This window comes from Saccostrea echinata, unplaced genomic scaffold (assembly GCF_033153115.1).
Source record: "Saccostrea echinata isolate AGI-Se365-2 ecotype Australia unplaced genomic scaffold, CSIRO_AGI_Sech_v1 ptg000025l, whole genome shotgun sequence".
Lineage (NCBI taxonomy): Eukaryota > Metazoa > Mollusca > Bivalvia > Ostreida > Ostreidae > Saccostrea > Saccostrea echinata.
Window position 1 is genome coordinate 19,633,634 of NW_026889774.1, and position 27,097 is coordinate 19,660,730.

The window sequence follows — 27,097 nt, forward strand, 5'->3', positions numbered from 1 at the left end:
AACAAGGTATGGTTTTAGCTTTATTGTTCCCTAAAAATTTAATGTTTTCAAAAAGTTTTGAAACTGGCTTAAATATTAGTTGAGTATATGACTGTAATAAATCAGGAAAGAATATAGCATGATGGAGTACCATTCTGGATATATGACGTCATTAATTTGATGCATTTCTCTATTTTAAACAGAAAAAGCCTCAAAATGACCCATTTCAAGGGTTATTTTCCTTAAGAAAATAGTGTCCACAGCCGTCGCCCACGTTAATTTTTAGATATGTTGTGTAAAATTCTTTGAAAAATCACATATCTCAAAATTTTTGTGGGCGATGCCTGTGAACAATATCATCTGAAAGAAAATTCCATTGAAAATTGATGTCTTCTGCAACTTTTTAAGAAAATACGGGAAAATGCACAAGTTTATGACGTCACAATTAGCATTTGGAAGGTCATGTGAGAAAAAAGATTTGTATGATCTTTCTGCATGAATTTCAATAATTCAAAAAGCATGAGTTTTAATTTTTTACATCACTTTTATTTTTAAAGAAAAACACAGGGCAAGATTTGTATTGAAACCGTACCTTGTTCTTTAGCCTTTTGAACAGTTGGCGTTAGGGCTTTCATACTTCACATCCGAAATTCTTTGTGACAAGACCTTTTCTTTGGAATAAATATTTTTGACCTTGTGACGTTCACCTTGGAGTTTGACCCACTTTTTAAAAAATCTAACCTTGGCAATACCTTTTGAACGGTTTGGACTAGTGTTTTCACATTCACAGGTGTATTCCTTGTGAAAACGCTGTTCATTGGATATCAACAATTTTTACTATTTGACCTTGACCTTGGAGTTTGACGTACTTTAAAAAAAATTTAAAAGTTTTGAATTTTCACCTTTGACCTTAGAGTTTGACCTACCTTTGAAACATTTTAATCTCATTCATAACTTTTCAACGGTTGATGTTAGGGTTTTCGTATTTTTACATGTGTGTTTCTTGTGACAAGACCCTCCCTTGAGTACCGACAGTTTTGACTTTTGTCCTTGATCTTGGGGTTTGACCTACTTTTGAAAAAAAAAACGTTGACCTTTGTCATAACTTTTGAATAATTAATGCTAGGGCTTTCATATTTCAATGTCTATTTCTTATGACAAGGCATTCCTTTGGACACCGTTAATCTATCCTTGACCTTAACATTTGACTTGAGTATAAAAAAAAATAACCTTTGCCATGCTTTTCAATAGTTAGTCTTATAGCGGTTTCATATTTCACAGTTATATTCACTGAGGCGAGATCTTTCTTTGGGTAACATAATTTCTTATCTCTTGACTTTGACCTTGGAGTTGGATACGGATTTGAGAAACTTAAACCTTTGCCATAAGCTGCAATACCGGGGCATCAATGTTTCACAAACACGTCTTGTTCAATATCCAAACTAGACAAAAACATTCACAATGAATCCTTAAATCATTGTGTGGAACCTGATAAATTATTTGACTCGATCTATGGTCTGAAAGAACATGGCTAACCTTATCCAGTCAATAACTCACAAATTGGGATTTTTCTTAACCAGTGTGTGTTAAGGTCTTGATGAAAGGTCATTTGGATGAGTTTGGATGAGAAGCTTTAAATTCGTTACCGTCTTTTTCTAGTGAAACATTGTTGGTATCATGCAGAGTGTGACATGGCCTAAACTCAAGTTCAAGGTCACTAAGGATAAAATATTTTGACTGGATGTATGGACTGTATGAACATGAGTGAATTTGAGAAGTTAGTAATACACAGATGGGGTTTGCTCATAACCAGAGTGTGTCATGGCTTTCGCAAGGTCATTTGGACAAGTTCAAGGTCACATGCATTCCTTTATCGTCTTTATACTACAGAGTGAAACATTGTTAGTTGATACCTCTTACAAGATTGCTTATAACCTTATGATATGGTATGACCTTGACTCAAGGTCACTTCTTCCTGCCTGCAGCTCCAACGGAAGACCTACTCGTTGCTTTGCAACGAGCTCGGCTCTAGTTAATATAACTTTTTTTGCCAGATGTAACTTAAATGATGTGGACCAGTGGTTGGTCATTGATATATTATACCTGAGATTTTTAATGGCACATTAATAGTTTTGAATATGTTTTTAAAAAAAAAAAAAAAAAAAAAAGGTTACAAAATTGATTGAAAAATTAAACCAAAAGTCTCTGAGAGACTGTAGCTCTACTGGTTTGTACGAAAAGTAGCACTTACACTTGAAACTATGCAACAGCAATAAATAGAATAATGGTTCTTGGTTTAGTTTCTTTGTGGCAAGATTTATTACAATCAAACTAAAACTGTTGGAGTAGCCTTTTGAAATTTCTGCTTTTATTAACATAGCAAGACCATGCAATAAGATAAAAAGTATTAAATAATCTGTCCTTGCCTCAGGTGCTAGCTATTAGCACCCCTCCTGTAGTCTTCTTGTGTGCCAAGTTATATTGAAATCAGACCAAAACTGTAGGAGGAGTAGCGTTTTGAAAATATTTCACAGAAAATTCTATCTTTAATAACCATGGCAACATTGTTCATCGAAATCAAAAAAAAAAAAAAAAACGATGCATTGAATTATGTATCTTAGTGTAGTCTACTAGTGTGCCAAGTTATACTGAAATCAGATTAAAACTGTAGGAGTAGCATTTTAAAGGAATTTCACACAAATTTCTATTTTTAATAACCATGGCAACACCATTCATCAAAATAAAATAAAAATGATGCACTGAATTTTATATCTTAGTGTGGTCTACCTCTGTGCCGAGTTATATTGAAATCAGACCAAAAATGTAGGAGTAGTAGCATTTTAAAACTATTTCAAAGAAATTTTCTATTTTTAGTAACCATGGCAACATTTTTTATCAAAAACCAATGCACTGAATTATGTATCTTAGTGCAGTCTAGTTGTGTGCCAAGTTATATTGAAATCAAACCAAAATTGTAGGAGGAGTAGTGTTTTAATGAAATTTCACAGAAATTTCTATGTTTAGTAACCATGGCAACACCATTCATTGAAATAAAAAAACATTACATAGAATTATTTGTCTTGATGTGGTCAGACGATGAACACCTTGCTATTGCATAAGCTCTTCTGGTTTCTGACCAGTAGAGCTAAAAACATTATACGAGAAAACCTTAATTGGTATTCAGGCTGTATTTGCTTTAAATTGACCAAGAAATTTAAGATGACATTTTCTTTAAAAATATGTTTGGATCTACAGACTTACGAAGTATACATGTATATCAGTGATAAACAAGTTTTTAACTTGTTTTCTGGAAGAGGGTACACGTCTGCACATAAACATGGAGATAATAAATCCTAAATGTAGTTTAACCTTAATTTTTGGTATAATTAACATAATTGATGATCCACAACCACCATTTATAAAACTTGTAACCCCAATTTGGCCCCACAGTCTTATAACTTCAATAATTACAAGAAAACACAATATTTACCATCTTTCAACATTTATTCACAAATGCGAAAACAAAAAAATTGTTCTTACATGTTCAAACAGACTGGATTGTAAGGCAGTTTAAACATCATAATCGAGGAATGATGTCTGCTTAAAATTGTGTAGAGGCAATAATACTGCGGACTACTAGACAACACACAAAATAAGTGTAAATATATAAAAAACACCCTCTCTTGGAGGACATATCACCGTTTATACACTTCTAATGGAAACTTTCAACTATTTTGAGACAAATGATTACACTGTGAAAAAAAAAAAAATTTGAAAAGAAAATTAAATATCAAGTATAAGAAAAATATCAACAAATCTGTTTGATCTTTTGCACAGGAAAAAAATGGACAGAAAATATAATGGAGATTAATAAGAAACTATTAGTAGGTTCAAGTAGACATTACTTATTGTCATATCATAAAACAAAATTGAACTTCTTCAACAGGAATGCCAGTTGTACAGAACAGGAATGCCATGCCAACTGTCCTAAACAATATCTTTCACAAGGAATGTCTGTATCCCTGATGAATAAAGTAAATCTTTCCAAAAATAAAAGGACTAGATTGGAAAACACAAATTATAAACAATCAATGACACAAGTTGAAAAAAAAAATGCTCTTCCAACATTAGATTTTGCTCAAAACTGTTTCAAAGATGGACATGAATACTGATATCCAAGCATCAATATATTTGGAGTGAATTCATTCTCATAATAAAGTCAGATTTTTTTTCACCAAACTAGTCTAAATTGGGAAATATCAATAGAGATTGGCAAATAATGTAAAAGAACAATATGGCTGATCTTGAGATTTTAACACTGTATTCTGGTATTCAGAAAAAAAAAACTTAACCTTGAAAAAGCAAATGATCTGCAGAAAGACACAGGAACTTTAGAAAATTATCAATTACATAGAAATCAGACAGAGAAATTTTTTGGTCTCCTGTTTCAACAAAATCTAAAACTATGAAGCACTGACTACATATAAATACTAAATACACCCCAGTGTGGTCAACTAGGCTTTCTAAGACATTTTCCTAAGAGATTAAAATATTGTTAATGTAATCCCCGCAACTACCAATAACCTGGATACTGGACAACAGTGTAGCTCCCCTTATTTATAATATTACACACACACACCTATCAAATCTCTGAGAGCAACAGAGAAGATACACAAGAATGTAAAAATAAATTTGAGCACAAAAAAAGGTATGTCTAAGATTTATCACAGATCTTTAGTAGAACAGAGAAATAAAAGGAGAGGAGAATAAATAATTATCAATAAAAAGTTAGGAGAGGAGAATAAATAATTATCAATAAAAAGTTAGGAGAGGAGAATAAATAATTATCAATAAAAAGTTAACTGAAAGTAAGTAGAGAGACAGGAATTTGCAAACTTCCAAAATGACTATATATATATCAATGTATATTACTAAACACTTCAAAATGGTGCAATGTAGATATCATCAGATATCAACATATACTTCTGTACACTGCCTTTACATTTATATGCCAAAACTATTGCACAAAAACAAGACATATCCAATATGTCCAATACCCGGAAAAAGAATAAATATCACTGCCCATATAAACAAAATGTTGTTCTACATTTTACAAATGTCTATACATGTATACCTGTATCACTCAAATTGAAAAATAAGGAACATCATCCGATTTTCATTGATATCAGATCTAGCTAATTGTACATAAAAAAAATGAAATTCAGATCTTTCTGAGACATAAATCCTACTTTGGAAGCACTGGCCTCATACAGGATCTGAAATATTCTACTGACTGCAAAATACTATTAAGAAAATGAACCAGATTCAAGAGCACTTCTTGCTCAAAGGCAAAACGACAAACTAGTAACAAATTTCAAAATGTCAACAAATAAGAGCAACTGGGAGGGAAACTGAACTGAGGTATCACATGGGACAGGCAAGCTAAGCTGGTTATGATTGGTTTATTTTCCGATGCTATCCTGTGTCTTCTTCAATCCACGCCACAATTTTGCCCTCCCATCCTGGAATGATGTCATCGTCATTCATCACTTCCTCTTTCACTGTCCCAAACTCCGGATCCAGAGCTTTGAAGGAATAACGATAGTTCCCCACGTTCTTATCATGGATTTTTTTGAAATCTTTAAGAGTTATTTCCCCTAGTCTGAAAAAATTAAAATATAATGGAATTTACAAACAGTGAAATACTGAAAAAATAAAAAAAAAAATAAAATAAACATAGTATTTCATTAGTTCTTATGACATACAATATTTGTCATGTGAATTAAAATAACATTTACGAACTATTCTCAAACATTAAACCTTTTTCTTTTTTTTGCATAAATACATTTTGTATTTTGCAAATTAATTCAACTTCAAGCGACATGCATTCAAAAAACCTTCAAAGATATTAATTCACTTTTCTGAATTATTCATGACTATTTTATGAACACACTGATGTTAAAGCTAATATGAGGGTTTTTTCCTTTTAAAGCCGGTATGAAGGATTTTCCTTATAAACAAGCTGATGATTTTTTTTCCCACAGCAGAGCACACAGCTGCCTGTTACCAATTTAAACAAAGTGCGCAGACTGAGAACACAGCACAATGATTACATGAGGGTCTGGCAAGGAGCACACTACCTAGTTATATATATATCTACAATCCAATAACACACCCTACCTACCAAACCTCTCAAACTGAGCTCTCTTTAGAATTTTGTGTCCTGGCAAAGAAATATGTCAAATTCTACTTCAATAAAAGTTTGGAAATGTTTTTTTTTCCATAGCATTAATTTGACTGTTTAATGTAATGCACAACTCTAACACATGCATTCAGGTGCAGAATTTTCATCATCTTTTGAAATTTAATACTTATCTATACAGTGTCTCTGTAAACTTTATTTTTAGGGAGAGTCATGCATGATCCATTACTTTAAAGGCACTCAGATACATGTACATTTCATATATACATTATAATTTTCCAACCATACAGGATGTGAAATAGAGATTCATTTTGTTTTTATTTAATTATTTCTGAAATCTGAATAGGATAAATCACTGAAGCATACAATATGCCTAGTAAGCACTGTGGTTGTAGATATTTGCAACTCCAAGTTGCAATATTATGGTTCCTAATAAAGTAAAATATTTTCCATATCTGTACACCCTACCCATTGCAGTGTGCATAATGATTTGGACACAAAAAGCTAATAGACAGATGAATAAATGGTGATGCCTTACCATTTTCCTGTCTCATAATGTAATTACATTTGGATATCTTGAAAGAAACATATGCCAACACCACATACCTTTTATGGATTGTACACATGCATGGATTGACAGTCTTGTCTGTGAAATATAGCACTTTAGTGGAGTTTTGGCTTTTACCGATATTCCCATTTGGTGGTCCATCTAACTGATTGACAGAGAAACCTACAAAATTTGAAACAACATTACATGTATACAATACAACCAGAAGTCTCTGATGAGACTGTAGCTCTACTGGTTGTATTTATAAAGGAAGATAAAAGTAGCACTTGGACTTGAAACTTTGCAACAGCAATAAATAGAATAATGATCCTTGGTTTAGTCTCTTTTTGGCAAGATTTATTATTATATCATACTAAAACTGTAGGAGGAGTAGCCTTTTAAAACAATTTTACTGAAATTTTGATTTAAGTAACCATGGCAAAATCATTCAACAAAATCAAAAAACAATAACACCAATTATGTATCTCTGTAGTCTACTTGTATGCCACATTATTCTGAAATCAGACAAAAAGTGTAGGAGGAGTAGCGTTTTGAAAGTATTTCAAGAAAATTTCTATTTTTAGTAACCATGGCAACACCATTCATCAAAATCCGAAACTGGTACAGAGAATTATGTATCTTAGTGTAGTTTACTTGTATGCTAAGTAATACTAAAATCAGACCAAAACTGTAGGGGTAGCATTTTGAAGGTATTTCAAGGAAATTTCTATTTTTAGTAACCATGGCAACAATGTTCATCGAAATCAAAAACCGATACACAGAATTATGTATCTTAGTGTAGTCTGCTTGTTTGCCAAGTTATATTGAAATCAGATCAAAACTGTAAGAGGAGTAGCATTTTGAAAGTATTTCACAGAAATTTCTATTTTTAGTTACCATGGCAACATCGTTCATTGAAATCAAAAACCGATAAACAGAATTATGTATTTTATTATAGTCTACTTGTGTGCCAAGTTATATTGAAATCAGATCAAAACTGTAGGAGGAGTAGCATTTTGAAAGTATTTCACAGAAATTTCTATTTTTAGTAACCATGGCAACACCGTTCATTGAAATCAAAAACCGATATACAGAATTATGCATCTTAGTATAGTCTACTTGTGTGCCAAGTTATATTGAAATCAGACCAAAACTGTAGGAGGAGTAGCATTTTGAATGTTTTTCACAGAAATTTCTATTTTTAGTAACCATGGCAACACCGTTCATCGAAATCAAAAACCGATACACAGAATTATGCATCTTTGTATAGTCTACTTGTGTGCCAAGTTATATTGAAATCAGATCAAAACTGTAGGAGGAGTAGCATTTTGAATGTTTTTTACAGAAATTTCTATTTTTAGTAACCATGGCAACACCGTTCATCGAAATCAAAAACCGATACACAGAATTATGCATCTTAGTATAGTCTACTTGTGTGCCAACTTATACTGAAATAAGATCAAAACTGTAGGAGGAGTAGCATTTTGAATGTTTTTCACAGAAATTTCTATTTTTAGTAACCATGGCAACACCGTTCATCGAAATCAAAAACCGATACACAGAATTATGCATCTTAGTATAGTCTACTTGTGTGCCAAGTTATATTGAAATCAGATCAAAACTGTAGGAGGAGTAGCATTTTGAATGTTTTTCACAGAAATTTCTATTTTTAGTAACCATGGCAACACCGTTCATCGAAATCAAAAACCGATACACAGAATTATGCATCTTTGTATAGTCTACTTGTGTGCCAAGTTATATTGAAATCAGATCAAAACTGTAGGAGGAGTAGCATTTTGAATGTTTTTCACAGAAATTTCTATTTTTAGTAACCATGGCAACACCGTTCATCGAAATCAAAAACCAATACACAGAATTATGTATCTTAGTGTAGTCTACTTGTGTGCAAAGTTATATTGAAATCAGACCAAAACTGTAGGAGGAGTAGCATTTTGAAAAATTGTTTACAGACGGACAGACAGACAGACAGACAGACGGACGGACGACGGACACATTACTATCGCATAAGCTCTTCTGGTCTCTGACCAGTAGAGCTAAAAACATTGAAAATAGATCATATGATAAGCAATCTTTGTGCATTTTTGGTTGTAACTTTACGTTATGATTTCCTCTCCTTTCTTTTACATGTACAACTGTTATAAATATTATGCATTCTGTATTTCAAATAACACTTCGACATTCCCCATTTATAGAGTTATTCTACTTGCATGCTAGACCAAGGTTAATAATGGTGGAAAAGTGGGCTCTTTGAACAAGAGTACAAATGTCAAATTTGTGACACCCAGATTACCTCCTTGACCAGAATATGGTGTGATAAAGAAATATAGTACCTTGAATCCATCAAACACAACAATTTAAATCCACCCATTGTGATCCACCACCAAGGTATTATGTGATCACTGCAAACTAAATACACTCACTTGTACTACCTGGTATAGCTGTGATAGGTGATCGCCTAACGTCACCAGTGGAGTCAAAATTGATTCTCCGTGAAGAATTATTGGTGTAAGAATTCTGCAATCAACAAAACACCTGACATGGTTAAAATCTCAGCTTTCAGGAGACACATAATGAGTAAAAATCATACTAATAGTCCAAAATGAGACAAACTGCACCTTAAATCTTATTTCATTAATATATTAATCACTGGCTAAAAGTAAATATAACATAAAAGATGTGAAACAAATTCACCATAAGACCATAAGTAAAAAAAACAACAAAAAACAAACAAACAAAACAAAACAAAAAACAAAAACACACAAATATGTAAAGTGTTTTCATGTAAAAAAGAAAACATTAAAATGAGTGCTTGTAAAATGTGCCCAAAAGTGAACAATCATAAATCCTTAATAAAATTCATTTAAAAAGTACTTCTGCTATTTGCTTTCTCTAGCTTTTTTGACTACATACCTGGTGACTTCCATTACTTGATGTACTGTTATTTTGATGGTTTTTCTCCAGGAGGGATGACACACTTTGTTCTAATGTTTCCAGAGTATGGAGTTGTGGATCCCCTCCTTTAAAGCTGACCCGTAAACTGTTCAGGGCATCCCTCACAACCTGATGGTCATCTACACTGCCCTGTCCAAAAAAAAAAAAAAAAAAATTGGAGTTTATCATTTACATGAAATTACAGTTTTTCTGATGCTTGTATGACAGTCTTTTCTCCTCATAGTATTCCAAACTTAAACAATTCTTCTAAATCACCTAACAATAAATCAAGGAATTCTATTTGCAGTTGATGTTATACTTGTAGCATACTGAACAATGAATGTGCATCAATGTTTTACAGAAAATCACAAGTCTTACTTGTGAAGACACAGAGGAATCTCTATCTGATGAAGAGAGAATCTTTCCCTCCAACTTTGCCATTCTTTTGTCTTGAACTGCCACTTTTGCCTTCAAATTGGCCTGCAAAACAGTGACGTACATGTTTTATTTACTACACATCTATAAACATTTTTCTACATGATCTTTCAAAATTTGCTATCTTTTTACTGTGGGTACAGATGTTCAGAGCACATTTATCAATGACAGAAAATGCTTACCCCATGTTCCCCTACCACCCTCAGTCGGTCGTGTAGTTCAGAGATTTTTTGCTTTAGAGCTCTAGTGATCGACTCTTTCTCCTGGATCTGCATTTGTAGCTCATTCTGAAGTTGGTCAATTCTTTGGTCCCTTCTTGCTATGTCTTTCTGCAAAGCATGTCAAACCAAATATTGTCAATCATGACTTCCAGAGGAGCCATCTTTAAAGTTTCTTCTATCATTAATCAAAGTCAACTGAACCTTATTTAAAAAAAAAATGCCAAAAAATGTTTCATACTAGCATTTAAAAGTATATATGTATTCTTACTTTAAGATCTAATATGGTTTTGTCTCTCTCTTGTACATTCTTCCTCAATTCAATCTGGATAAAAAAAATAAATTAATAAAGTTAGTAACGTGTTGTCTTCTAGAGAGTTAATAAAGCAAGGCATTATAAACAAATTTTCACAAAACTATAGGGTAGTTTTTTGGAAACCTTTTCTAACTCTGAATTCTGCTTGTCAAAATCTCTGCGTAAGATTTCCTGCTTCAGTTGGCTGATTGTTTCATCCTGTTCTGATAATCTTTGCTGTAACCCTCCCTACAAAACAACATCAACCAATAAATTCCACAAGGAAAGACGTAATGAATATGAGTGCTCCACTCATTGAAAATCAAAATATCAATCAGAATTTGAATGCACAGTAATGAAATGCAAGGAATTTGAAAGCCAATTCCTTCATTTTAACCCCTCACTTTATTTCCCTGTAGCAGCATACATTCATTCTTTGTCCGAGACAAATCTTCTCGTAAATCATTTTGTATTATTGTAGATTGTAGTAACTGACTTTTTAATATTGCCTGAAAATGAGATTAGAGATAAAAGCAAATGGTACAAAAAGCAACAAGATCACAACAAATACATTCCTTCATAAATACTAGTACATCCAAAATACAAATTTGCCTGGGTTATAAAAATCAAATGTTAAAAAGAAAATGACAGGGTTTTAATTTGACAAAATTTCACTGACAATTCAAGATTCCAGCAGCAGAGAATATAATGTACCACAATCACAAATTTAAACAATTGATTAATCCAGTCATCCAGGCCTATTTTAAACTGGAGGTTAAAATATTTCTTACATTACTGCTTGTAAATGTAATTCATCAACACATGAAAAATTACAACAAGCACTTACAATTTGCTCCTCTGGACTAGACCCAATAATCACAGATTTATCTCCCTCTTCACCATCTGGCGGCTCTCCACATAATAACTGTACAGCATAAAAAATAGCACTTTAAATTGGTTATTTCTTTGTCGTGACATGCATGGTTTGGCCACTCGTCAATTTAATATTCAGATAATAAATAAAGATTGAATGAAGAGGAACATATACTCATAGAATAAATCATCCTTATTTTCATTCTCACTTTTCATCAAAGATGTGCAATCTCTCAAAAACAACAATTCATTGTACTAGGTATTAATGTGTTTTTAACAGTCCATAAAGGAAAACTGCACTAAGTCATTATAACTTTCATGACTTATCACTGCTGTAATTCAATGATTCACAGTTGACTGTGTACATCTGTTCTGTTGTAACTTACCAGGTCTTGTAATTTGAGTAAGTCATCTTTGGTATGTTTCATATCATCATACACTTCCATGTATTCAGAGACTAGGTCATCAAAATGTGAGCGTTCCACATAGTTAGACCCAGAGTCCTCTAATTCTGTCCCACTGTCCTTTGCTGTAGGAAATTTCATATACATGTACTTTGTTATTATCACAGAAATCAAGCTGCAAACTTAATTCTAAAACACGGATGAATCCAATTAGCACATATATTTATAGCAAACTTCATCACGTACAAACAAAAAAAAAAAGAAAGAAAGAAAAGAAAATTCAGATGACAATTCTGCATATTATCCATTTTGGGCAGATTAAATAACCAGTAGGGTTTTACATTATGCATCTTTCACATGCTCTAGCCTTTTTTAATACCTGATATATGATCAGAGGAATGACTTTTGGAGAGGGGTGTGCCCCTGACTGCAGGATGCTGGGCCACTGAACTAGGTACTCGAGCACTAGGAATTGGGCTTTTGTCAGCACTGGCTCCGTCCCCCTCATCCCGGCCAAAGAGGGATTTTCTTTGGTCCCCAAAACTTTGGTCTGAATCACTTAACTGGTCAGAGCTACTTCCATGATAGGTTTTCCTGGTAAGAAAAATGACATGAAAAATGATGCTCTTCAAAACTAGAATTCCATTTCTTTCATTTACAATGTAGCTGATCACTTTTACATATAAAGCTGAGTAAAAATATAAGTTAAAAGCTTTTTTCTCATGTTATCCTTTAAAACAAACCTCCGATCAGCATAGTTGGTGGGTGGTCTGTTTCGCCTGAAGCTATTACCAGCTTTTGCAGCATTTCTGCGGGCCTCTGTCAAAGCTGCAGATGCTCCCTAAAATCAATACAATTTCACCATCAACATCTGTGATATGCCCTTAAAAATTCAAATGAATGTCAAATTCCTGTCTATGAATACAATGACCTTTCATCAGTACATAATTTCTCATAAACATAACTACATGTATGTAAATGAGAAATAATGCATCGCTGAAAGGTCAATGCATTAACGGAGATGAATTTGACATTCATTTTGAATTTGTAAGGGTTTGTCACTTGTGTTCTAGTCAATATGAGCAATTAACTAGAACATTAACATAGTACATGTACATATGGAGCTTGGAACATCAACTCTGTAATCTTTAGGCAAATACTAATAACTTAACTTTGACCTTTAGCTTGCAAACTTTGATCTTTACTGTATTCACCTGAACAAGACCAGTCATTGCAGATCCAGACGGTCTCCTTTGATGGGTGGAATGTTTAACACACTGGGGCTTGAAATGAGCAGCCAAGGCCAAAATCAGTCTCATGATGCTTTTCAACTTGCCCTCCACAATGTCTGAAATAGAATTTACATGCAAACATGATTAAGTTGAATTTTTTAACCTATGGAGAAAAAGAATCATAAAGCATGGTTTGTATTGATTTTGTTAATAACCCAAAGAACGTAATCAAACAAGTTTTACTGCATTTTGAATTTTCCACCCATTCCCCAGGATGTAAATTCTGATTGCTGTTGAATTTTCAATAGTGAAGAAATAACATTTATTGGCTGTAGGGATATATTTATTGATAAGCAATAATTCTATTCACATAATCAAAATAGTTAATGCAGTTTTATTTTCCTGTATACCTTTAGCATTTGTATGGTGCATGCGGATTCGATTTTCAGCCATGTACTGTAACACTCGATCTACATTTTCCCTCATTTCTGCCGTTGTGGAAGGACAATTGTGAATTCCATTCAAATGTTCACCAGCTATAAAAAATTGTAACTTTTTAGAAGAATTTGGAAGAATAATGTTTATGGGGTTTTTTTTAATTACAAAATACAAAAATAAGCATATGCAAAGTGCTAGGCAAGTTAAACTGTGACAAGCCCCATTCCTCTTTCCCTCATCAATATGAAGATGAACTACTATTAAACTAGATCTACCACCAATTGCAAATACCCTATATAAATAATTGACACCTTTTCAGACACATAAAATATATATATTCTCTATCTGTAAAATGAATACAGACATACTACTTTTTGCACAATCCTGCTGATGAACAAACTGACTAGACAGTAAGATCCATTTCTGGTAATCAATACTGTTCAGGAGTGTTTCAATTATCGGAATACTAATACTTAAAATGATTACCATATCATATCAGTTTCAAAATTCAATTGTCTCCGAAATGAATTGGTAACAAAACGCTCTTATTATGACATAGATTATAGCTATTTTTGACAGTGAAAAAATTACCAGTATATATGTAACAAAATCCCTGTGAAATATGAACTTTTAATTGATTCAATTTGATTCTTTTAAACATTTTACTCCAATTACTCCAAAACTGTTATTTTTCCCTTACACTTAAATAATTACATTTTTAGATCAAGTATGTTCATAAGAACTCCCTTTAATCATTTTTTGTGATCTCTAATAGCTCTGTTGACATAGATTTTTATCTCCAGGCCAATTATCTATTGAATATAATGACTACTCCCCACTGTCAATAAGGTAGGTCGATCAGATTTAAACCTCTTGCTTTCATTGAATAATAAACAAGATCAATGTCAGGCAGACATACTACACCTGCTAAGACCCTCCTAATCAGTTTCAGGGCTACTACACACTGTGTCTTTATCTTCTTTTACAATAACATTAATCCCAAAAATCAGATTAATGTACTAACTTGGTCAGGGTTTCTTAAATGACTAGTTTACTTACTTATAGGTGGCCAGTTCATAGTAAATTCTTTGGACATGGAAAAATGTGATCCAATTCATAATCTTTAAAAATATATACCTAACACTGCATTTTATCATGTGCAACTTACTAAAATCCATTTAGGAAGATGACATTCAATAGATTTCAAAACATACACTTCTTTCAAAATATTTTTCAACATTTCATCTCAGTATGACACCGAAGTTGACTGAAAATGGTAATCAATTATTCTTTACCATTAGTTTTTGAATTAATCATGTTCATATTCTGATTAACAGTAGCATTTGAAACAAGGGATTGATTTTTTTTTGACATATCACATGCATATCATGCATATAGCATTTATTATTCATGAATCAAAAATAAATGTATCAAATTTTACTTAGCGAGGCTTCAGGCAGAAAACTCTCTTAAATTACATGTAATAAAATCATTTATATGGGTACTTATTTATAAACTACTCAAAGTAAAATCATTGCTGGTACATGTACATAGCTTTAAAAAAAATTTAAATCCAATAGACTTAAGGCGCAACTTTTTCTTTTGAAGTGTTATAAAATGTTAATATAAGTCAAAAAATTTCAGTAGACAAATGTAGTGGGACCTGGCCTCTTTTTTTTTTTACTGATTACTTACAGACAATTTCAATCAGCTCTGCTATGGCTACACCATCCCTCATATCGTTCCTCAGGTCCTCAATCTGTCGCACTCCCGGTTTCTTCTTCAGCTGCGAGTTTACCCATGCTACGTAAGCATGCAGCTGGTTCTGTGAAAGAAATTTAAAATATATAATTTTTTTTTAATCTTGCTAACTTTTTTTTTAAATTACTTGTACTGGTTAAACATAGTAAATTTTATAAAATCCACAAGCACTTAATGGTAATTCTTAAGTTTAGTGCTGATAAGTTGAGAGTTATAATGCAATAACCATGATCACTACGAAGATCCACCAATTTTGATGTAAGATGTTGACTCAAAGAGAAACCAGTACTAGTACATGTAGTAACAATTAACACATTCCCTATGTCAGGAATGTGTATGTGTTTCTGTTCACAGGAAAACCAGGTTACCTGTCACACTAATTCTCGTTAATGAACCTTATCTGATAATCATTTTTATAATGTCTTCTATAAATTACAGATAACTAGAGCAAGTGGAGAAGACTATTAGACTAATACATGTATGACATGCGCCAAGTTGAAAGCTTTTATCAGTAACATGCCATGCTTCTTGGTTTATGCTTCCATTTTCAACTACAAAAACATACCTTGTATAAATATTTGTCTAGAGCAGAAAATAAAGGGGAATCTGGATAGTTTTCTTAACTTTTTTTTATCTCTCAGAACAAATGCAATATATCAGTTATAAATCTATGTTTAAAACCCAAGCATTATCTCAATAAGCCTCAAATATCTCTTCTTTGTCAGTTTTATGACACAATTACTGCTCATATTAAAGAGACCTTTTTTTCCATTTAACTTCACTAGCAAATCTATTAAGTTCAAACAAGTTCTTCATAGTTTTCAATTTATACCATTCAAAGTGAATTTGAAAAACTTCAATTGAGTGAAAAAAAGATCTATCTTGATCAATGATTATGTTAAAGGACAAGAGCAATTCTAGATCATGTTTGTCTAGCTCGATAACCAGTCCCCCAATAATGGGGTCCATTGTAGCATGTCTTACCACAAGTGGGTACTAATAATATCACTCATAATACTGCCTTTGTAAATACACAGAAAACAAACAAATTTGATATGATTCATAATGTCTGCATACAGGTCCCATTTTTTAAATCATAAAAAAGATCTGCCTATAGGATTATTTTTGTGTTTGTAAGGGAGACAACTTTATCATAGCCTCCTATCACAAAGGGGAACAATTCAGTTTGTAAATTAAAACAGAGTGCAGATCCTTAAGAATAGTTTGACAAGTTTGTAGATGTTTAGAATACCGTGTACAGCTAATATTTCTTTGATTACTGTATGCAGCTATTATTTCATTCAAAGTTATCAATACCTCTTCAAAACAAAATCTGTTTTTGTTGATGCAATAAGTGTGCCTTTCTTTTTTTTCTTTCTTACAAAAGATTTCTTTTTTTTTCTTACAATAGTATCAAAATCATGCAAATAAATAAAGAAGATAAAAATTCTCTGTTTCAAACCTTGGGATTATAACATACAGAGACATAATTTTGCTTTTGGAAGCCCTGGTGATGTACACAATGTATGCAGTATCACGTCCCAGATCAAAAGCAACTTCCATACACAATATTGATCACTTACAATACACACTGATATCCTTGCTATGTCTTTCTAGATGAGTCATTTCAAAATATAAGTTAACGTACATACATAGCCAAATTAAGGTACAACACAATCTTCTGTATTGAAAAACCCTATTGTATTTCATCAATTTCTCCTGTGTCACAAGTATTCTAGAAATAAATTCTTTTCTTTTTTGTATCATCCTTACATAACATAGGTCAACATCTAACATCATAGCAGAAAACATATGAACAATCATCCATGCAAAAGATTAGGATATAAATCACAATCAAAGAAAAAAAGTATACAGAAATGAGACTAGAGACTGATATTGTCACAGTACAAAGGCACTAGTGGTCAGCCATTCAATAGGACTTACTTGCCACTCCTCCCACGATTTCGACCCCTCATCCTCGGGGGTTTTGGAGGGAGAGCTAGACTCCGACATCTTGTAAAATAAAATCCAACATCCACCTTTAGTGTCTCTTTATACCCCAAATGTTTCACATTAACAGAGTAACATTATCATTCCAATAAAGATTATGCAATTTCCATTTGCATCATTGGTGCATATGATATTACACAAAAGAAAAAAATCCAATTTCACAGTCACTTATTTTCAAATTTGATGTTAATATCCTATAAAATGGAGATAAGATGAATTCCTAAATTGAAAGAAATTCCAACAGCTTGACAAATGTGATGGCATTTTATCATCCCATAAAAATTCTACAAGGCACGTAAGTTCCTGTTGAAAATTGAATTTAAATAGCACTGGTCCTGCATTGACACTCCCCATAAAGTCTTTTGAAAATGAAACCCCCAATTGTCACTTCAACATCAGATTTCTTGTCTATCCTTCAATTATTTCCATAAAATTTCACTGTATTGAATTTAAATGGCCAGAATTTCCCTTAATGTACATGACCCAGCTACTTAGTGCAATAAATGTACCACAAGTTGTCTGCTCTTAGGCTAATATACTTTGGAAACAAATGTAAATATTTTATCAAAGTAATATAAGGACTGGATTTATTTATTAAAGCTCTAACATCACATATATTCTTTGGAATTTTTCTGTTGACTTTAAAACTTACCGAACACTGAAATCATTATCACTTCTATATATATATACTTACACTTGTTCTAAAAATGTTTAAACCTTTATCTTTTAATAAAAATATTGGAGGGTTGAATCTATGTATTTAAATGCCATCAGAGATATAACTTTATGTAAAAAGTTAAAAATCTGTTACCACCAAAAAAAAAACTCACTTCCTCCATTTGATCCATTTCCTCCCAGGAAAAAACCTCTCCACAAAAAGACAAGAGCATTGTGTTAAAATCGAGCAGGCATTACACAAATAAAACTCACAGGAAATAACACTGGTTTTGCTAGTCCCAGACGCCTAAAACTGGCCATAAACTGACCCTTAAATACTGAAGCAGCCTAACTTACGAATGTGACATGCTGACCTCAGAACCAACAAATTTAATAAAAGATTCCTAGAACAGGATTTCACATCATAATGTCTCGCACAATTTCTTTGTTATGTGCCTTATGCATGGTCTGCATTGTGCAGATGTGTGAAGATATATATCACATTAACAGATCAGTTGATAATTGCACATCAGGCTCATGAATGTCATACCCTCCTGCACATCATCTTCATCATTACACATTAATGTCTGGAGTTATATATCCTTGTTACTATTTCTACAAACACTTGGACCATTTAACTTGTCATCCTTGCAGTGAACATCTCATAAAACTGTTAATACTACACAGAAATTTAAAATAACTGCATTTATTAGTTTTTCACTAAACTATCAATACAAAATAAAACACTTTTGGTAAACTGTTCCAAACTATCTTGCTATTTACATGATTTACCAATGGAAATTAAAAAAAACCTACTGGGTGGTACAAAATCTACATTACCAAATAGGCAGAATTCATGTCTTATTATGCCTCCACAGCAACCAATTACAATGCAGCAAAAGCCTTATGTCATTCTGTCCATGTATAGCATATTTTATTATACAATAGAGTTCTAAAGTGCAGTCAGTATAAGTGATAGCCAAATCCACTTAGGGATGTGTGAAATACGGAAGACCTTCTACTTCTCCTCTGCACTTGATATGACTTATAGTAACTGTAACACTATTGTATTATGCATAGGCACTCTGTTAAAAACTTATGCAACAATGCTTTAACCAATGTAATTGTACAGCTCTATTTAGTCAAAATTAATGCAAAGCTACAGTTATAAACTTCCTCAAAAACAACTTAACATCACACTTAGGAAATAAACTGCTCTAAACTGTAAATGCACCTCCTTGCCTTCAACTTCACTGCAATTCGTAAGGAATGAATGATATCAATGTGAAATTTCTAAGGTCTAAGTCACAAAAATAATATTATGAAACTTTATATCGTTCTAATGGTAAAAAAAAATTATCATTCATTTGCATAAATAAACTGTAAGGTCTCTCTTCTCTGAGGAAAAAATTCAAGTTAATGGCAAAAGAAATAATCACTTTGTTAATTAAACTTCCAGACCAGCAATTAACCCACTACTCTCTAACCTAAATTTTTTGCCATTTGATGGGACTGCTGTGAGGTATTCAATGGTTACATACAGAGCTATCTCTGACAACAACTTTTCAGGGAGTCAGGGCAATAAACTGGCTATCACATTTTTTCATTCTTTTGCCCTAATGACAAGGGAGTGAGCGACCCTAGTGAAAAGCCTACCACTACAAGTGAACACCAATTGTAATGAGCATCTTAAATGAGCCAAAGTAATTAAAATATAATGTACATTGTACTTAATAGCATTTACCCCTAACTTACCCAACACTTCTTAGTCATTTCAAGTTTTGATCAGAATAAGAATTGCATGAAACTAACGTTTGGCGAAGTTTTTGTTGACAGATAATCAAATGACGTATATTTCACAATTACTTTTACGTCATATTTCACCAAACTATATCATTTTGCCCTGCAAAAGAGCAGTATCGCAGTTACCGTGAAATTTCTAGATTGACAAACAAGAAAAATGTTCCAATCAAACACTTTTTACCTGCATAGAAAAGAGCAACTTGTGAGGCTTAAATTGTCATGTGAATGTTGATATTTAAAAATATGAAAGACGAGTTCTAAAACAAATTCTGCACTGGACGCAGTATAATTTACATCTAAACCTTTAAACAAGTCCTTGTTCTACATAATAAGAACAACGGAAGGCAATATAAACAATTAACATGATATAAAACAATAAACTGTACAACTGTATAATTCCTTTATATTTTGGAGCAAAATTAAAGCTGTATACTTCACTCGCGAACATGTTCAACTACAGGAAATCTATTATAATTACTGAAATTTTCTATAATATGATCGTAACAACAGGTGGCTAATGATAAGAAGAATCAGGTTCGTTGAACAAAATGACAAAATTATCGACTGATGGCCGAGTTCTCATCGTTATACATCATTACATGTTGTTCGATTTTAAAATACAAAAGATTAACAAATATTACCTCCATTATTTCATCTGTGATTTATTATTTTCTATCTCAACTGCAAGTCAATTCTATTATAGAGTCTACATATTGACATTCCCATGTTGATGTGCACGCATGAAGAAGTTTGTTGATTTTTATTCAAAATGGCGGGTTGCCAGAAATCTCTACAACAGCATTTTAGTGTATTTAGCTCATGAACAAACCTTTTCACAATACTTATCTCAGACTTAGTTTTTCCTCCATTCTTTTATAATTTTCCAAAATTAAAACAAATAATTACTATATTTATTGTCAAAAATACAAGGATTTGAGACTAATAATTTTACTTCCGGCTGATTTTGAAAGTAGGGAGGTGTTATTATTTTATAAGTTTCAGAATACCGCGAAATTCAAAGATATATGTATGCGAAAACTTATGTGTAAAGAAATATGTTCCACTTATGAAGTTTAAAATTCCTTTTCAATGTGACTAAGACTTTTCATAACGAACTTTTTTAATTAATCGTCTGAGGTTTTCCCCCGTAATCAGAAATTCGGGAGCCTAACAGTTAACGTTTTGGGACTGTTCGTCTATTAGTAAAAAAAAAAAAAAAAAAAAGCCTTGGCAATGACTTTTGAATGATTGGTGCTAAGGTTTTCATATTTCAAATGTGTATTCCTTGTAACAAGACCTTCTTTGGATACTAACATTTTTTACTTCAAGACCCTTGACCTTGGACCCACTTTTGTAAAATATATATATAATCCTAGCCATAACATCTGAACAGTTAGGGCTTTCAAAATATTACATGTTTATTACATTTTCAGTAGTGAAATACTGTGATTCATTTATTGAATAAAAGTGATATTCTCTCACAGTGTGAAAGGATACCAAAAGTGATATTCTCTCACAGTGTGAAAGGATATCAAAGTAATTAAAAAATAATTTCTGGCCTGTAATAAGATAGATATAGTAACTAAATCATCTTAATAGAGACTAAAACTGCCATTTTCTTCCCAAAGTTTAAAATCTATTTACAATATTTTCAATCTCACAACTGCTCAGCTATGACATCTCAACTGCTCATCTATGACATCACAGCCTATGACACTGTGTTAAGAAAAGACAGAGGCAAAGGGAAAATCAAAGAAAATGTAATAAACAGAAAATTCAATGTTTTGTAGTTGGATATGGAATTTATTTCACTCGTGAGACAGGATTTTTTTTTATATATTTTCACTCGTGCTTCTCACTCGTGAAAATATCAAAAAATCATGTCCCACTCGTGAAATAAATTCTATATCCAACTACAAAACATTGAATATCCTCTATGTATTCTTTGTGACAATACCTTTCTTTGGGTACCAACATTTCTGACCTTTTGATCTTGACATTTGAGTTTGATCTACTTTTGAAAAACTTTATTCTTGGCAACAACTTCTGAACTGTTAGTGCCAGTGCTTTCATATTTAGCACGGTATTAATACCTTTCTTTGGATACAAACATTTTTTACCTCAAGACCTTGACCTTGGAGTTTAACCTACTTTTGAAAAACTTTACCGACCCAAACTTTTACCCTGGCCAATAACTTTTGAATAGTTGATGCTAGGGCTTTCATATTTCACATTTGTAAACTATTTCTTGTGACAAGACCTTTCTTCAGGTACCAACATTTTTGACCTCATGACCCTGACCTGGAGACTGACCTACTTTTGAAAAAAAATATAACCTTGGCCTTCTGAACGTTTGGTGCTAGGGCTTTCATATTTCAAATGTTTATTTTTTGTGGCAAGACCTTTCTTTGGGTACAAACATTATTTGACCTCATGACCTTGACGTTTGACCTACTTTTGAAAGACTTTAACCTTATACTACAATACGGGGCATCAGTGTTTCCCAATCACTTTTTTAAAAGAAATCACGATGTCAATTTCTATCTTGAAATCATCTTGATGTATCTTAATCATCATCCTGTGTCGATTCTACATTTATTCGCGGTACTTTGACATGTTTGAGGGAAAAAAATTGCTGTGCATAGTCGAACAGTCATCAACCCAATTTTACTTTATTCTTGTGAAGTCTGGGGATATGAAAACTTAGACATAATAGAAAAAGTGCACTTAAAATTCCTGAAATTTATTCTTAATCTTAAATCTAGTACCCCAAATTGTATGGTGTATGGAGAAACAGGTAGATATCCACTGTCATTATTTATAAAATTAAAAATGGTTATGTACTGGGCAAAAATTTTAACAGCCCATGAAAGTAAGCTTACAAATGTGATTTATTCATATTTTTATAGGTGTTATATCGATGGGTCGTTTGTACATCCATGGATAAAATGTGTACAAGATGTGCTTAATTCTTGTGGATTGTCTTATATATGGACAAGTCAATCATTTCATAGTTTTAACTGGCTTAAGTCAATTATTAAAGATACCCTAAAAAATCAATTTGAACAAGAATGGAGAAGCATTGTTGATAGTTCACCCAAGTGTATTAATTATAGAATTTTTAAAACAAACTTTGGTTTCGAAAATTATCTGCTGAATTTACCAAAAGATTTAAGAGTTACACTTACAAAACTACGAACGTGTAATCATCATTTGCCAATTGAAACAGGTAGATGGAATAATATTGATAGAAATTTAAGAATATGTACCATTTGTGATTGTAAAACTATTGGTGATGAATTTCATTATGTTATGGAATGCAAGTTTTTTTCGAATGACAGAAAAAATATTTCTCCAAAATAGATATTGTAAAAATCCTAACACTTTCAAATTAAATGAACTAATGAACACAAATAATGTAGAAATACAAAAATCACTGTCAAAATTTATCAAGAAAATCTTTAAAACTGTCTGTCCTTCTTGAATCCTCCATATATATAACTGATTATATGTTTACTTTCTTTTCTTTTTTCTTTATATACTTGTCTATTTTTTGACCCTTGACTGTAATTTTTGTTTGTATATATGTGTATATGTACCTCATGTACCAGTGATCTGGTTTTGAGTGAATAAAGAATTGAAACAGTCCAAGGGTATGTGTACTTTGGTTGGATTCTCCTTAAATTATCCGTGTTTAATTAAATTATGACAGCCAGACTGATTAAAACGAGCTCCTTTTCCCATCGTCTGACGATAATAGGAGGCTGTTATGACGATTTACCATAATTAACTAATTTAATTTTTTTTAAATTGGGATTCCCATTGATTATCTGTCTCTTTAAATAACCCCGTACGGTCAGCGTAACCTTGCATGCAGTCATCGATGATTGGAAACACATGTGTGGGATTCACACGCTGTTGCAAAGTCATAAACATTCTTGAACTTGATGCCAGTGTCTAAACACATTGGCTAAATATCACCCAATCATGGACGAAATAATCCTGATTTTGCAACCTGTCCAAGTAAATTTATTTCCAGAATTTTATTATAGTTTTCACCATATAACTTGATAACATAATCTTTAGTTAAAGGGTATAGTTCAAATCAGATTCATACAAGCGAAATCTAGACCTTTAATATTAGAATTACTCTAAAATGAATCCTTTCAGAGGAATTTTAATCACCTTGTTTGATGGTAACATTATGCATATTTTAAATGAAACATCTTGCAGTCGCCACCTTATTGTTGAAATATGCTGTAATCTAATCATTCAATGACAATTTACGTATATTAGAATCGATCTCCTGTACATCTTTTCTGCAGAAATCTAGTAAAAGGATTTAATATAATTTTCACTCTCCGACTCTCACGACGCTCTTAATTGCCACCCTTATTTAATTATTGATATAAAGGTGTAAGAAAATCGATACACGTTTAATATTAATATAATGTTATGTGTCATTGAGTCTGAAGCCCTTGGACTGAAGCATCCTATCGTAAATCAAGATTCCCATGAGTTGGAGCAAAAATATAAAAGCAAACTGATCTCTTTTATGTCCTATTCACGTTATATCGGATTTGTTGCTCGCAGGTAGAGAAGTTCCGACAGTGATTGCATGTCGTTTTACAATTACTAACACTCTTTCGCCTCTCAGGTGCAGACTATCTTGTCAAGTGGCGACCGAACGCAATTAAACATTGATCGATAGATTGTAAAATTATGTCTGTGATGTCCATGATTGCCCTCAACATATTTTATTTTTAAAAAAACGCGTTGGCTTTATTGCTACACATTTCTGTTGCGAAAATTGAAGAAACAGGTGTTATTTTTCAACCTTTCAAAATAACAACGACCACCCAAGTAAATGAAGTATAAATTTAAAATTCATTAATAAGAAATAATGTTAGTCGAGAAGGTTCATAAGAAATGCAAACTCCAATCGATTCTGGTAATTTGCAGTGCTGAAGTTTTACTTAGGCCGTAACAAGACTGCATTTGAGTAATATTGTTTCAACCTATGGGGAAAAATTGTACCCGGGCCAAAAAACAACTCGGCACCAATTTCCACAAATGTTCTTCAAATACATTATCAAATGGACAAAAACAAAGTTTGATAACTTTAAGATATTCAGTGTTATATTTACACATAGCTTAATTCTTTAAAGAGAAACTCTTGTTTAAATATTTACCAAATTTCGTTTCATGAACTGGGCATTTTAAACAATACACCGCGTGTGTGCACTCAGTCTTAAATTTTTCAGTTTGCTTTTTATTTGTTCGATTTTGTTATTTTAAAAGGACCGTTCAAATTTCACTCAATTCTCTTGAAAACAAATGAACTTTATATCTTCTTTCAATGATCTTCTTTTTGTTCAATAACCGCGAAATTCCTTTCTTCTCATTCAAGCCAAAGACAAATATGTTGCCAGAATTTGCTGCATGGTGTTTGACATAGTCAAAAGACAACATTTGTTCGTCTGTATGACTATATTTATCACTTTTTTACGCTCTCTATTTTTAACCATAGACAACATTTGATTGACTGTTGGCTTATATCATGATTCTACATTATTACTAATTAACCACAAATATATAACGATTTAATGCTCAAAGCTAATAAGATTTTCTCAAACAATACTAGCACCATTTAACATGTAAACAAAATCCGATTTATCATTGTGTGTATTAAGTCATATTGAAAAATGCTCTTACAAGAATTTTCCCAAGGCTTTGTTGCCAAATTTTTTTGTCTGTTGCATATTTCAATGCTTTGTCAATTTCATTTTGAATAATAGTACTTCCATAACCGTACTCAATACAGGACGGTTGTATTGTTTAATTATTAGTTTATTACATTTGAATGTATTATGAACAGACTCTCAACGAAATGCAATTTATTAAAACGACACCTTATAAATCTATGAATATCTTTACAAAGTTTAAGCATTATCACGACTTTCTTTCTCACTCTTGAGAAGGTATCCATTAGTTATTACTTACTTGCTTTTGGTCATAGTTGGAGTTAGACATTCCATTAGAATCAGACTCCGTATCTGTCAATGATGGGGTGGATGGAAGGGGAGTGTTTGACAGTTCGGAGCTCTCCCTAGAGTGACCCCCTAAATATCTATTATCCCTCGCCATGGGGGAGTTTGATTTCAGAATAGATAACTCCACACCAACTTTCACACGCGGGGAAAGACGAGATTCCAAACTAGGTTTGATAGATTTGGCACTTTTCTGGTTTAAGCTGTTAAAATTCCCATCACTTCTTCGAAATTCTGGATTATTTGGACAATGGGGTGATCCCAGTTGTTTTACGGTTTGAGACATGATAGACATCGCCGTTAGAATAATGGAATGAAAGATATCCAGTATTTACGATGCTTACAAAAATTCTTCCTGAATGACCATCGCATTAAAATCCCCAGATAAAATCTACTCCAGAGAACGTAAGCCCTCTTCAAACTGAATCAAAACCCAGTAGCCGGCGTAACACGTCAATTGTAATAATCCACAAGACATACAAACATCGCTGATGTAATTATAAACATAACTCAAAAGAATACATGTCTATCATAATAAACTGAGTTAAAGTGACTGCCAAGGTATAAACACAAATATACTATTTACACATGTGTGCTCTGACCACGAAGAGTAATAAAACAATCACAATGTACACACTCGACCAACGGGCAAAACCAGTGACCCTAGTGCCATAAACAAGAATAATCCTGGGGGCAAATTACGATTTCCCATTTCTCTGAGACAAATGAAAAGAAAGCTGACACTTTCAATCACACGCTAAAACTATCGCCGCGGTTCGCTTCATTATGATTTCCCATTGACCCCAGCGGTCGATTCCGAAGCTATGCGCCAATGAGAAGGCAGTATTTCAAATGGAACGTGTTAATCAATTTACAAATGGATATTTATCGTTAATAATTTATCACACTATATGTGTTTGCTTTTTTTAAAACCCACTAATCTAAAAGGGGAAAATATTTTTTTTCAAAGAAAATATTATACACTGTCAATAACAGAATAACGAGAGGGGAAATAGTAATTGGCTTAAGCAATATAATTATAACAACAGATGTGCAAGAATTTCAAAAATCGTGTAATTAATTCACACGTGTGACAAGAATAAATTGAATTTAAATAGCACGAAATAGACTTGATTTCCTGTTTTCTGGGGGTTAGGAACAATGCAGGCGACAGTGAGGGGTTACGGAGAGGATAAGACGCTTTAATGTCCCTGCTTCAAAGGCTTTTTTAAGTTAACGTG

At 32.6% G+C, this 27,097-nt stretch overlaps 2 protein-coding genes across 7 annotated transcripts in view; both read right to left on the reverse strand.

The window, feature by feature from the left end:
* The window catches only part of LOC133192118 (small ribosomal subunit protein uS13), a 105,534-nt gene that overhangs the window by 33,481 nt on the left and 44,956 nt on the right, over positions 1 to 27,097 (reverse strand). The gene's annotated exons all lie outside the window — the stretch shown is intronic.
* LOC133192104 (dixin-like) lies at positions 4,569 to 26,233 on the reverse strand. Of its 6 annotated transcripts, XM_061327967.1 has the most exons (19): positions 25,810 to 26,233; positions 17,281 to 17,349; positions 15,271 to 15,400; positions 13,548 to 13,673; positions 13,120 to 13,253; positions 12,649 to 12,746; positions 12,285 to 12,499; positions 11,888 to 12,030; positions 11,476 to 11,553; positions 11,033 to 11,137; positions 10,773 to 10,877; positions 10,605 to 10,658; positions 10,298 to 10,444; positions 10,059 to 10,160; positions 9,660 to 9,830; positions 9,170 to 9,263; positions 6,788 to 6,911; positions 6,164 to 6,202; positions 5,504 to 5,641 (listed from the first exon to the last, which is right to left on the reverse strand). In XM_061327967.1, exons 1-18 carry the CDS (start codon positions 26,149 to 26,151, stop codon positions 6,172 to 6,174), a joined length of 2,268 nt encoding a protein of 755 aa, XP_061183951.1. In that variant the 5' UTR covers positions 26,152 to 26,233; the 3' UTR covers positions 5,504 to 5,641; positions 6,164 to 6,171. The 6 variants fall into 6 exon arrangements, with proteins under 6 accessions (XP_061183949.1, XP_061183950.1, XP_061183954.1 ...); XM_061327965.1 differs by lacking the exon at positions 6,164 to 6,202 and having other exon boundaries at positions 4,569 to 5,641; positions 25,810 to 26,231; XM_061327970.1 differs by lacking the exons at positions 6,164 to 6,202; positions 25,810 to 26,233 and adding an exon at positions 20,448 to 20,574 and having other exon boundaries at positions 4,570 to 5,641.

Coding starts and splice junctions, on each gene's coding strand:
- LOC133192104 (XM_061327965.1), bottom strand. CDS start 26,151: ATGTCTATCATGTCTCAAACCGTAAAACAACTGGGATCACCCCATTGT. Junction 10,659..10,772: donor AGAATTCAGAGTTAGAAAAG/GTTTCCAAAAAA, acceptor TTTTTTATCCAG/ATTGAATTGAGGAAGAATGT. Junction 6,912..9,169: donor AGCTATACCAGGTAGTACAA/GTGAGTGTATTT, acceptor CAAATTTTGTAG/GTTTCTCTGTCAATCAGTTA.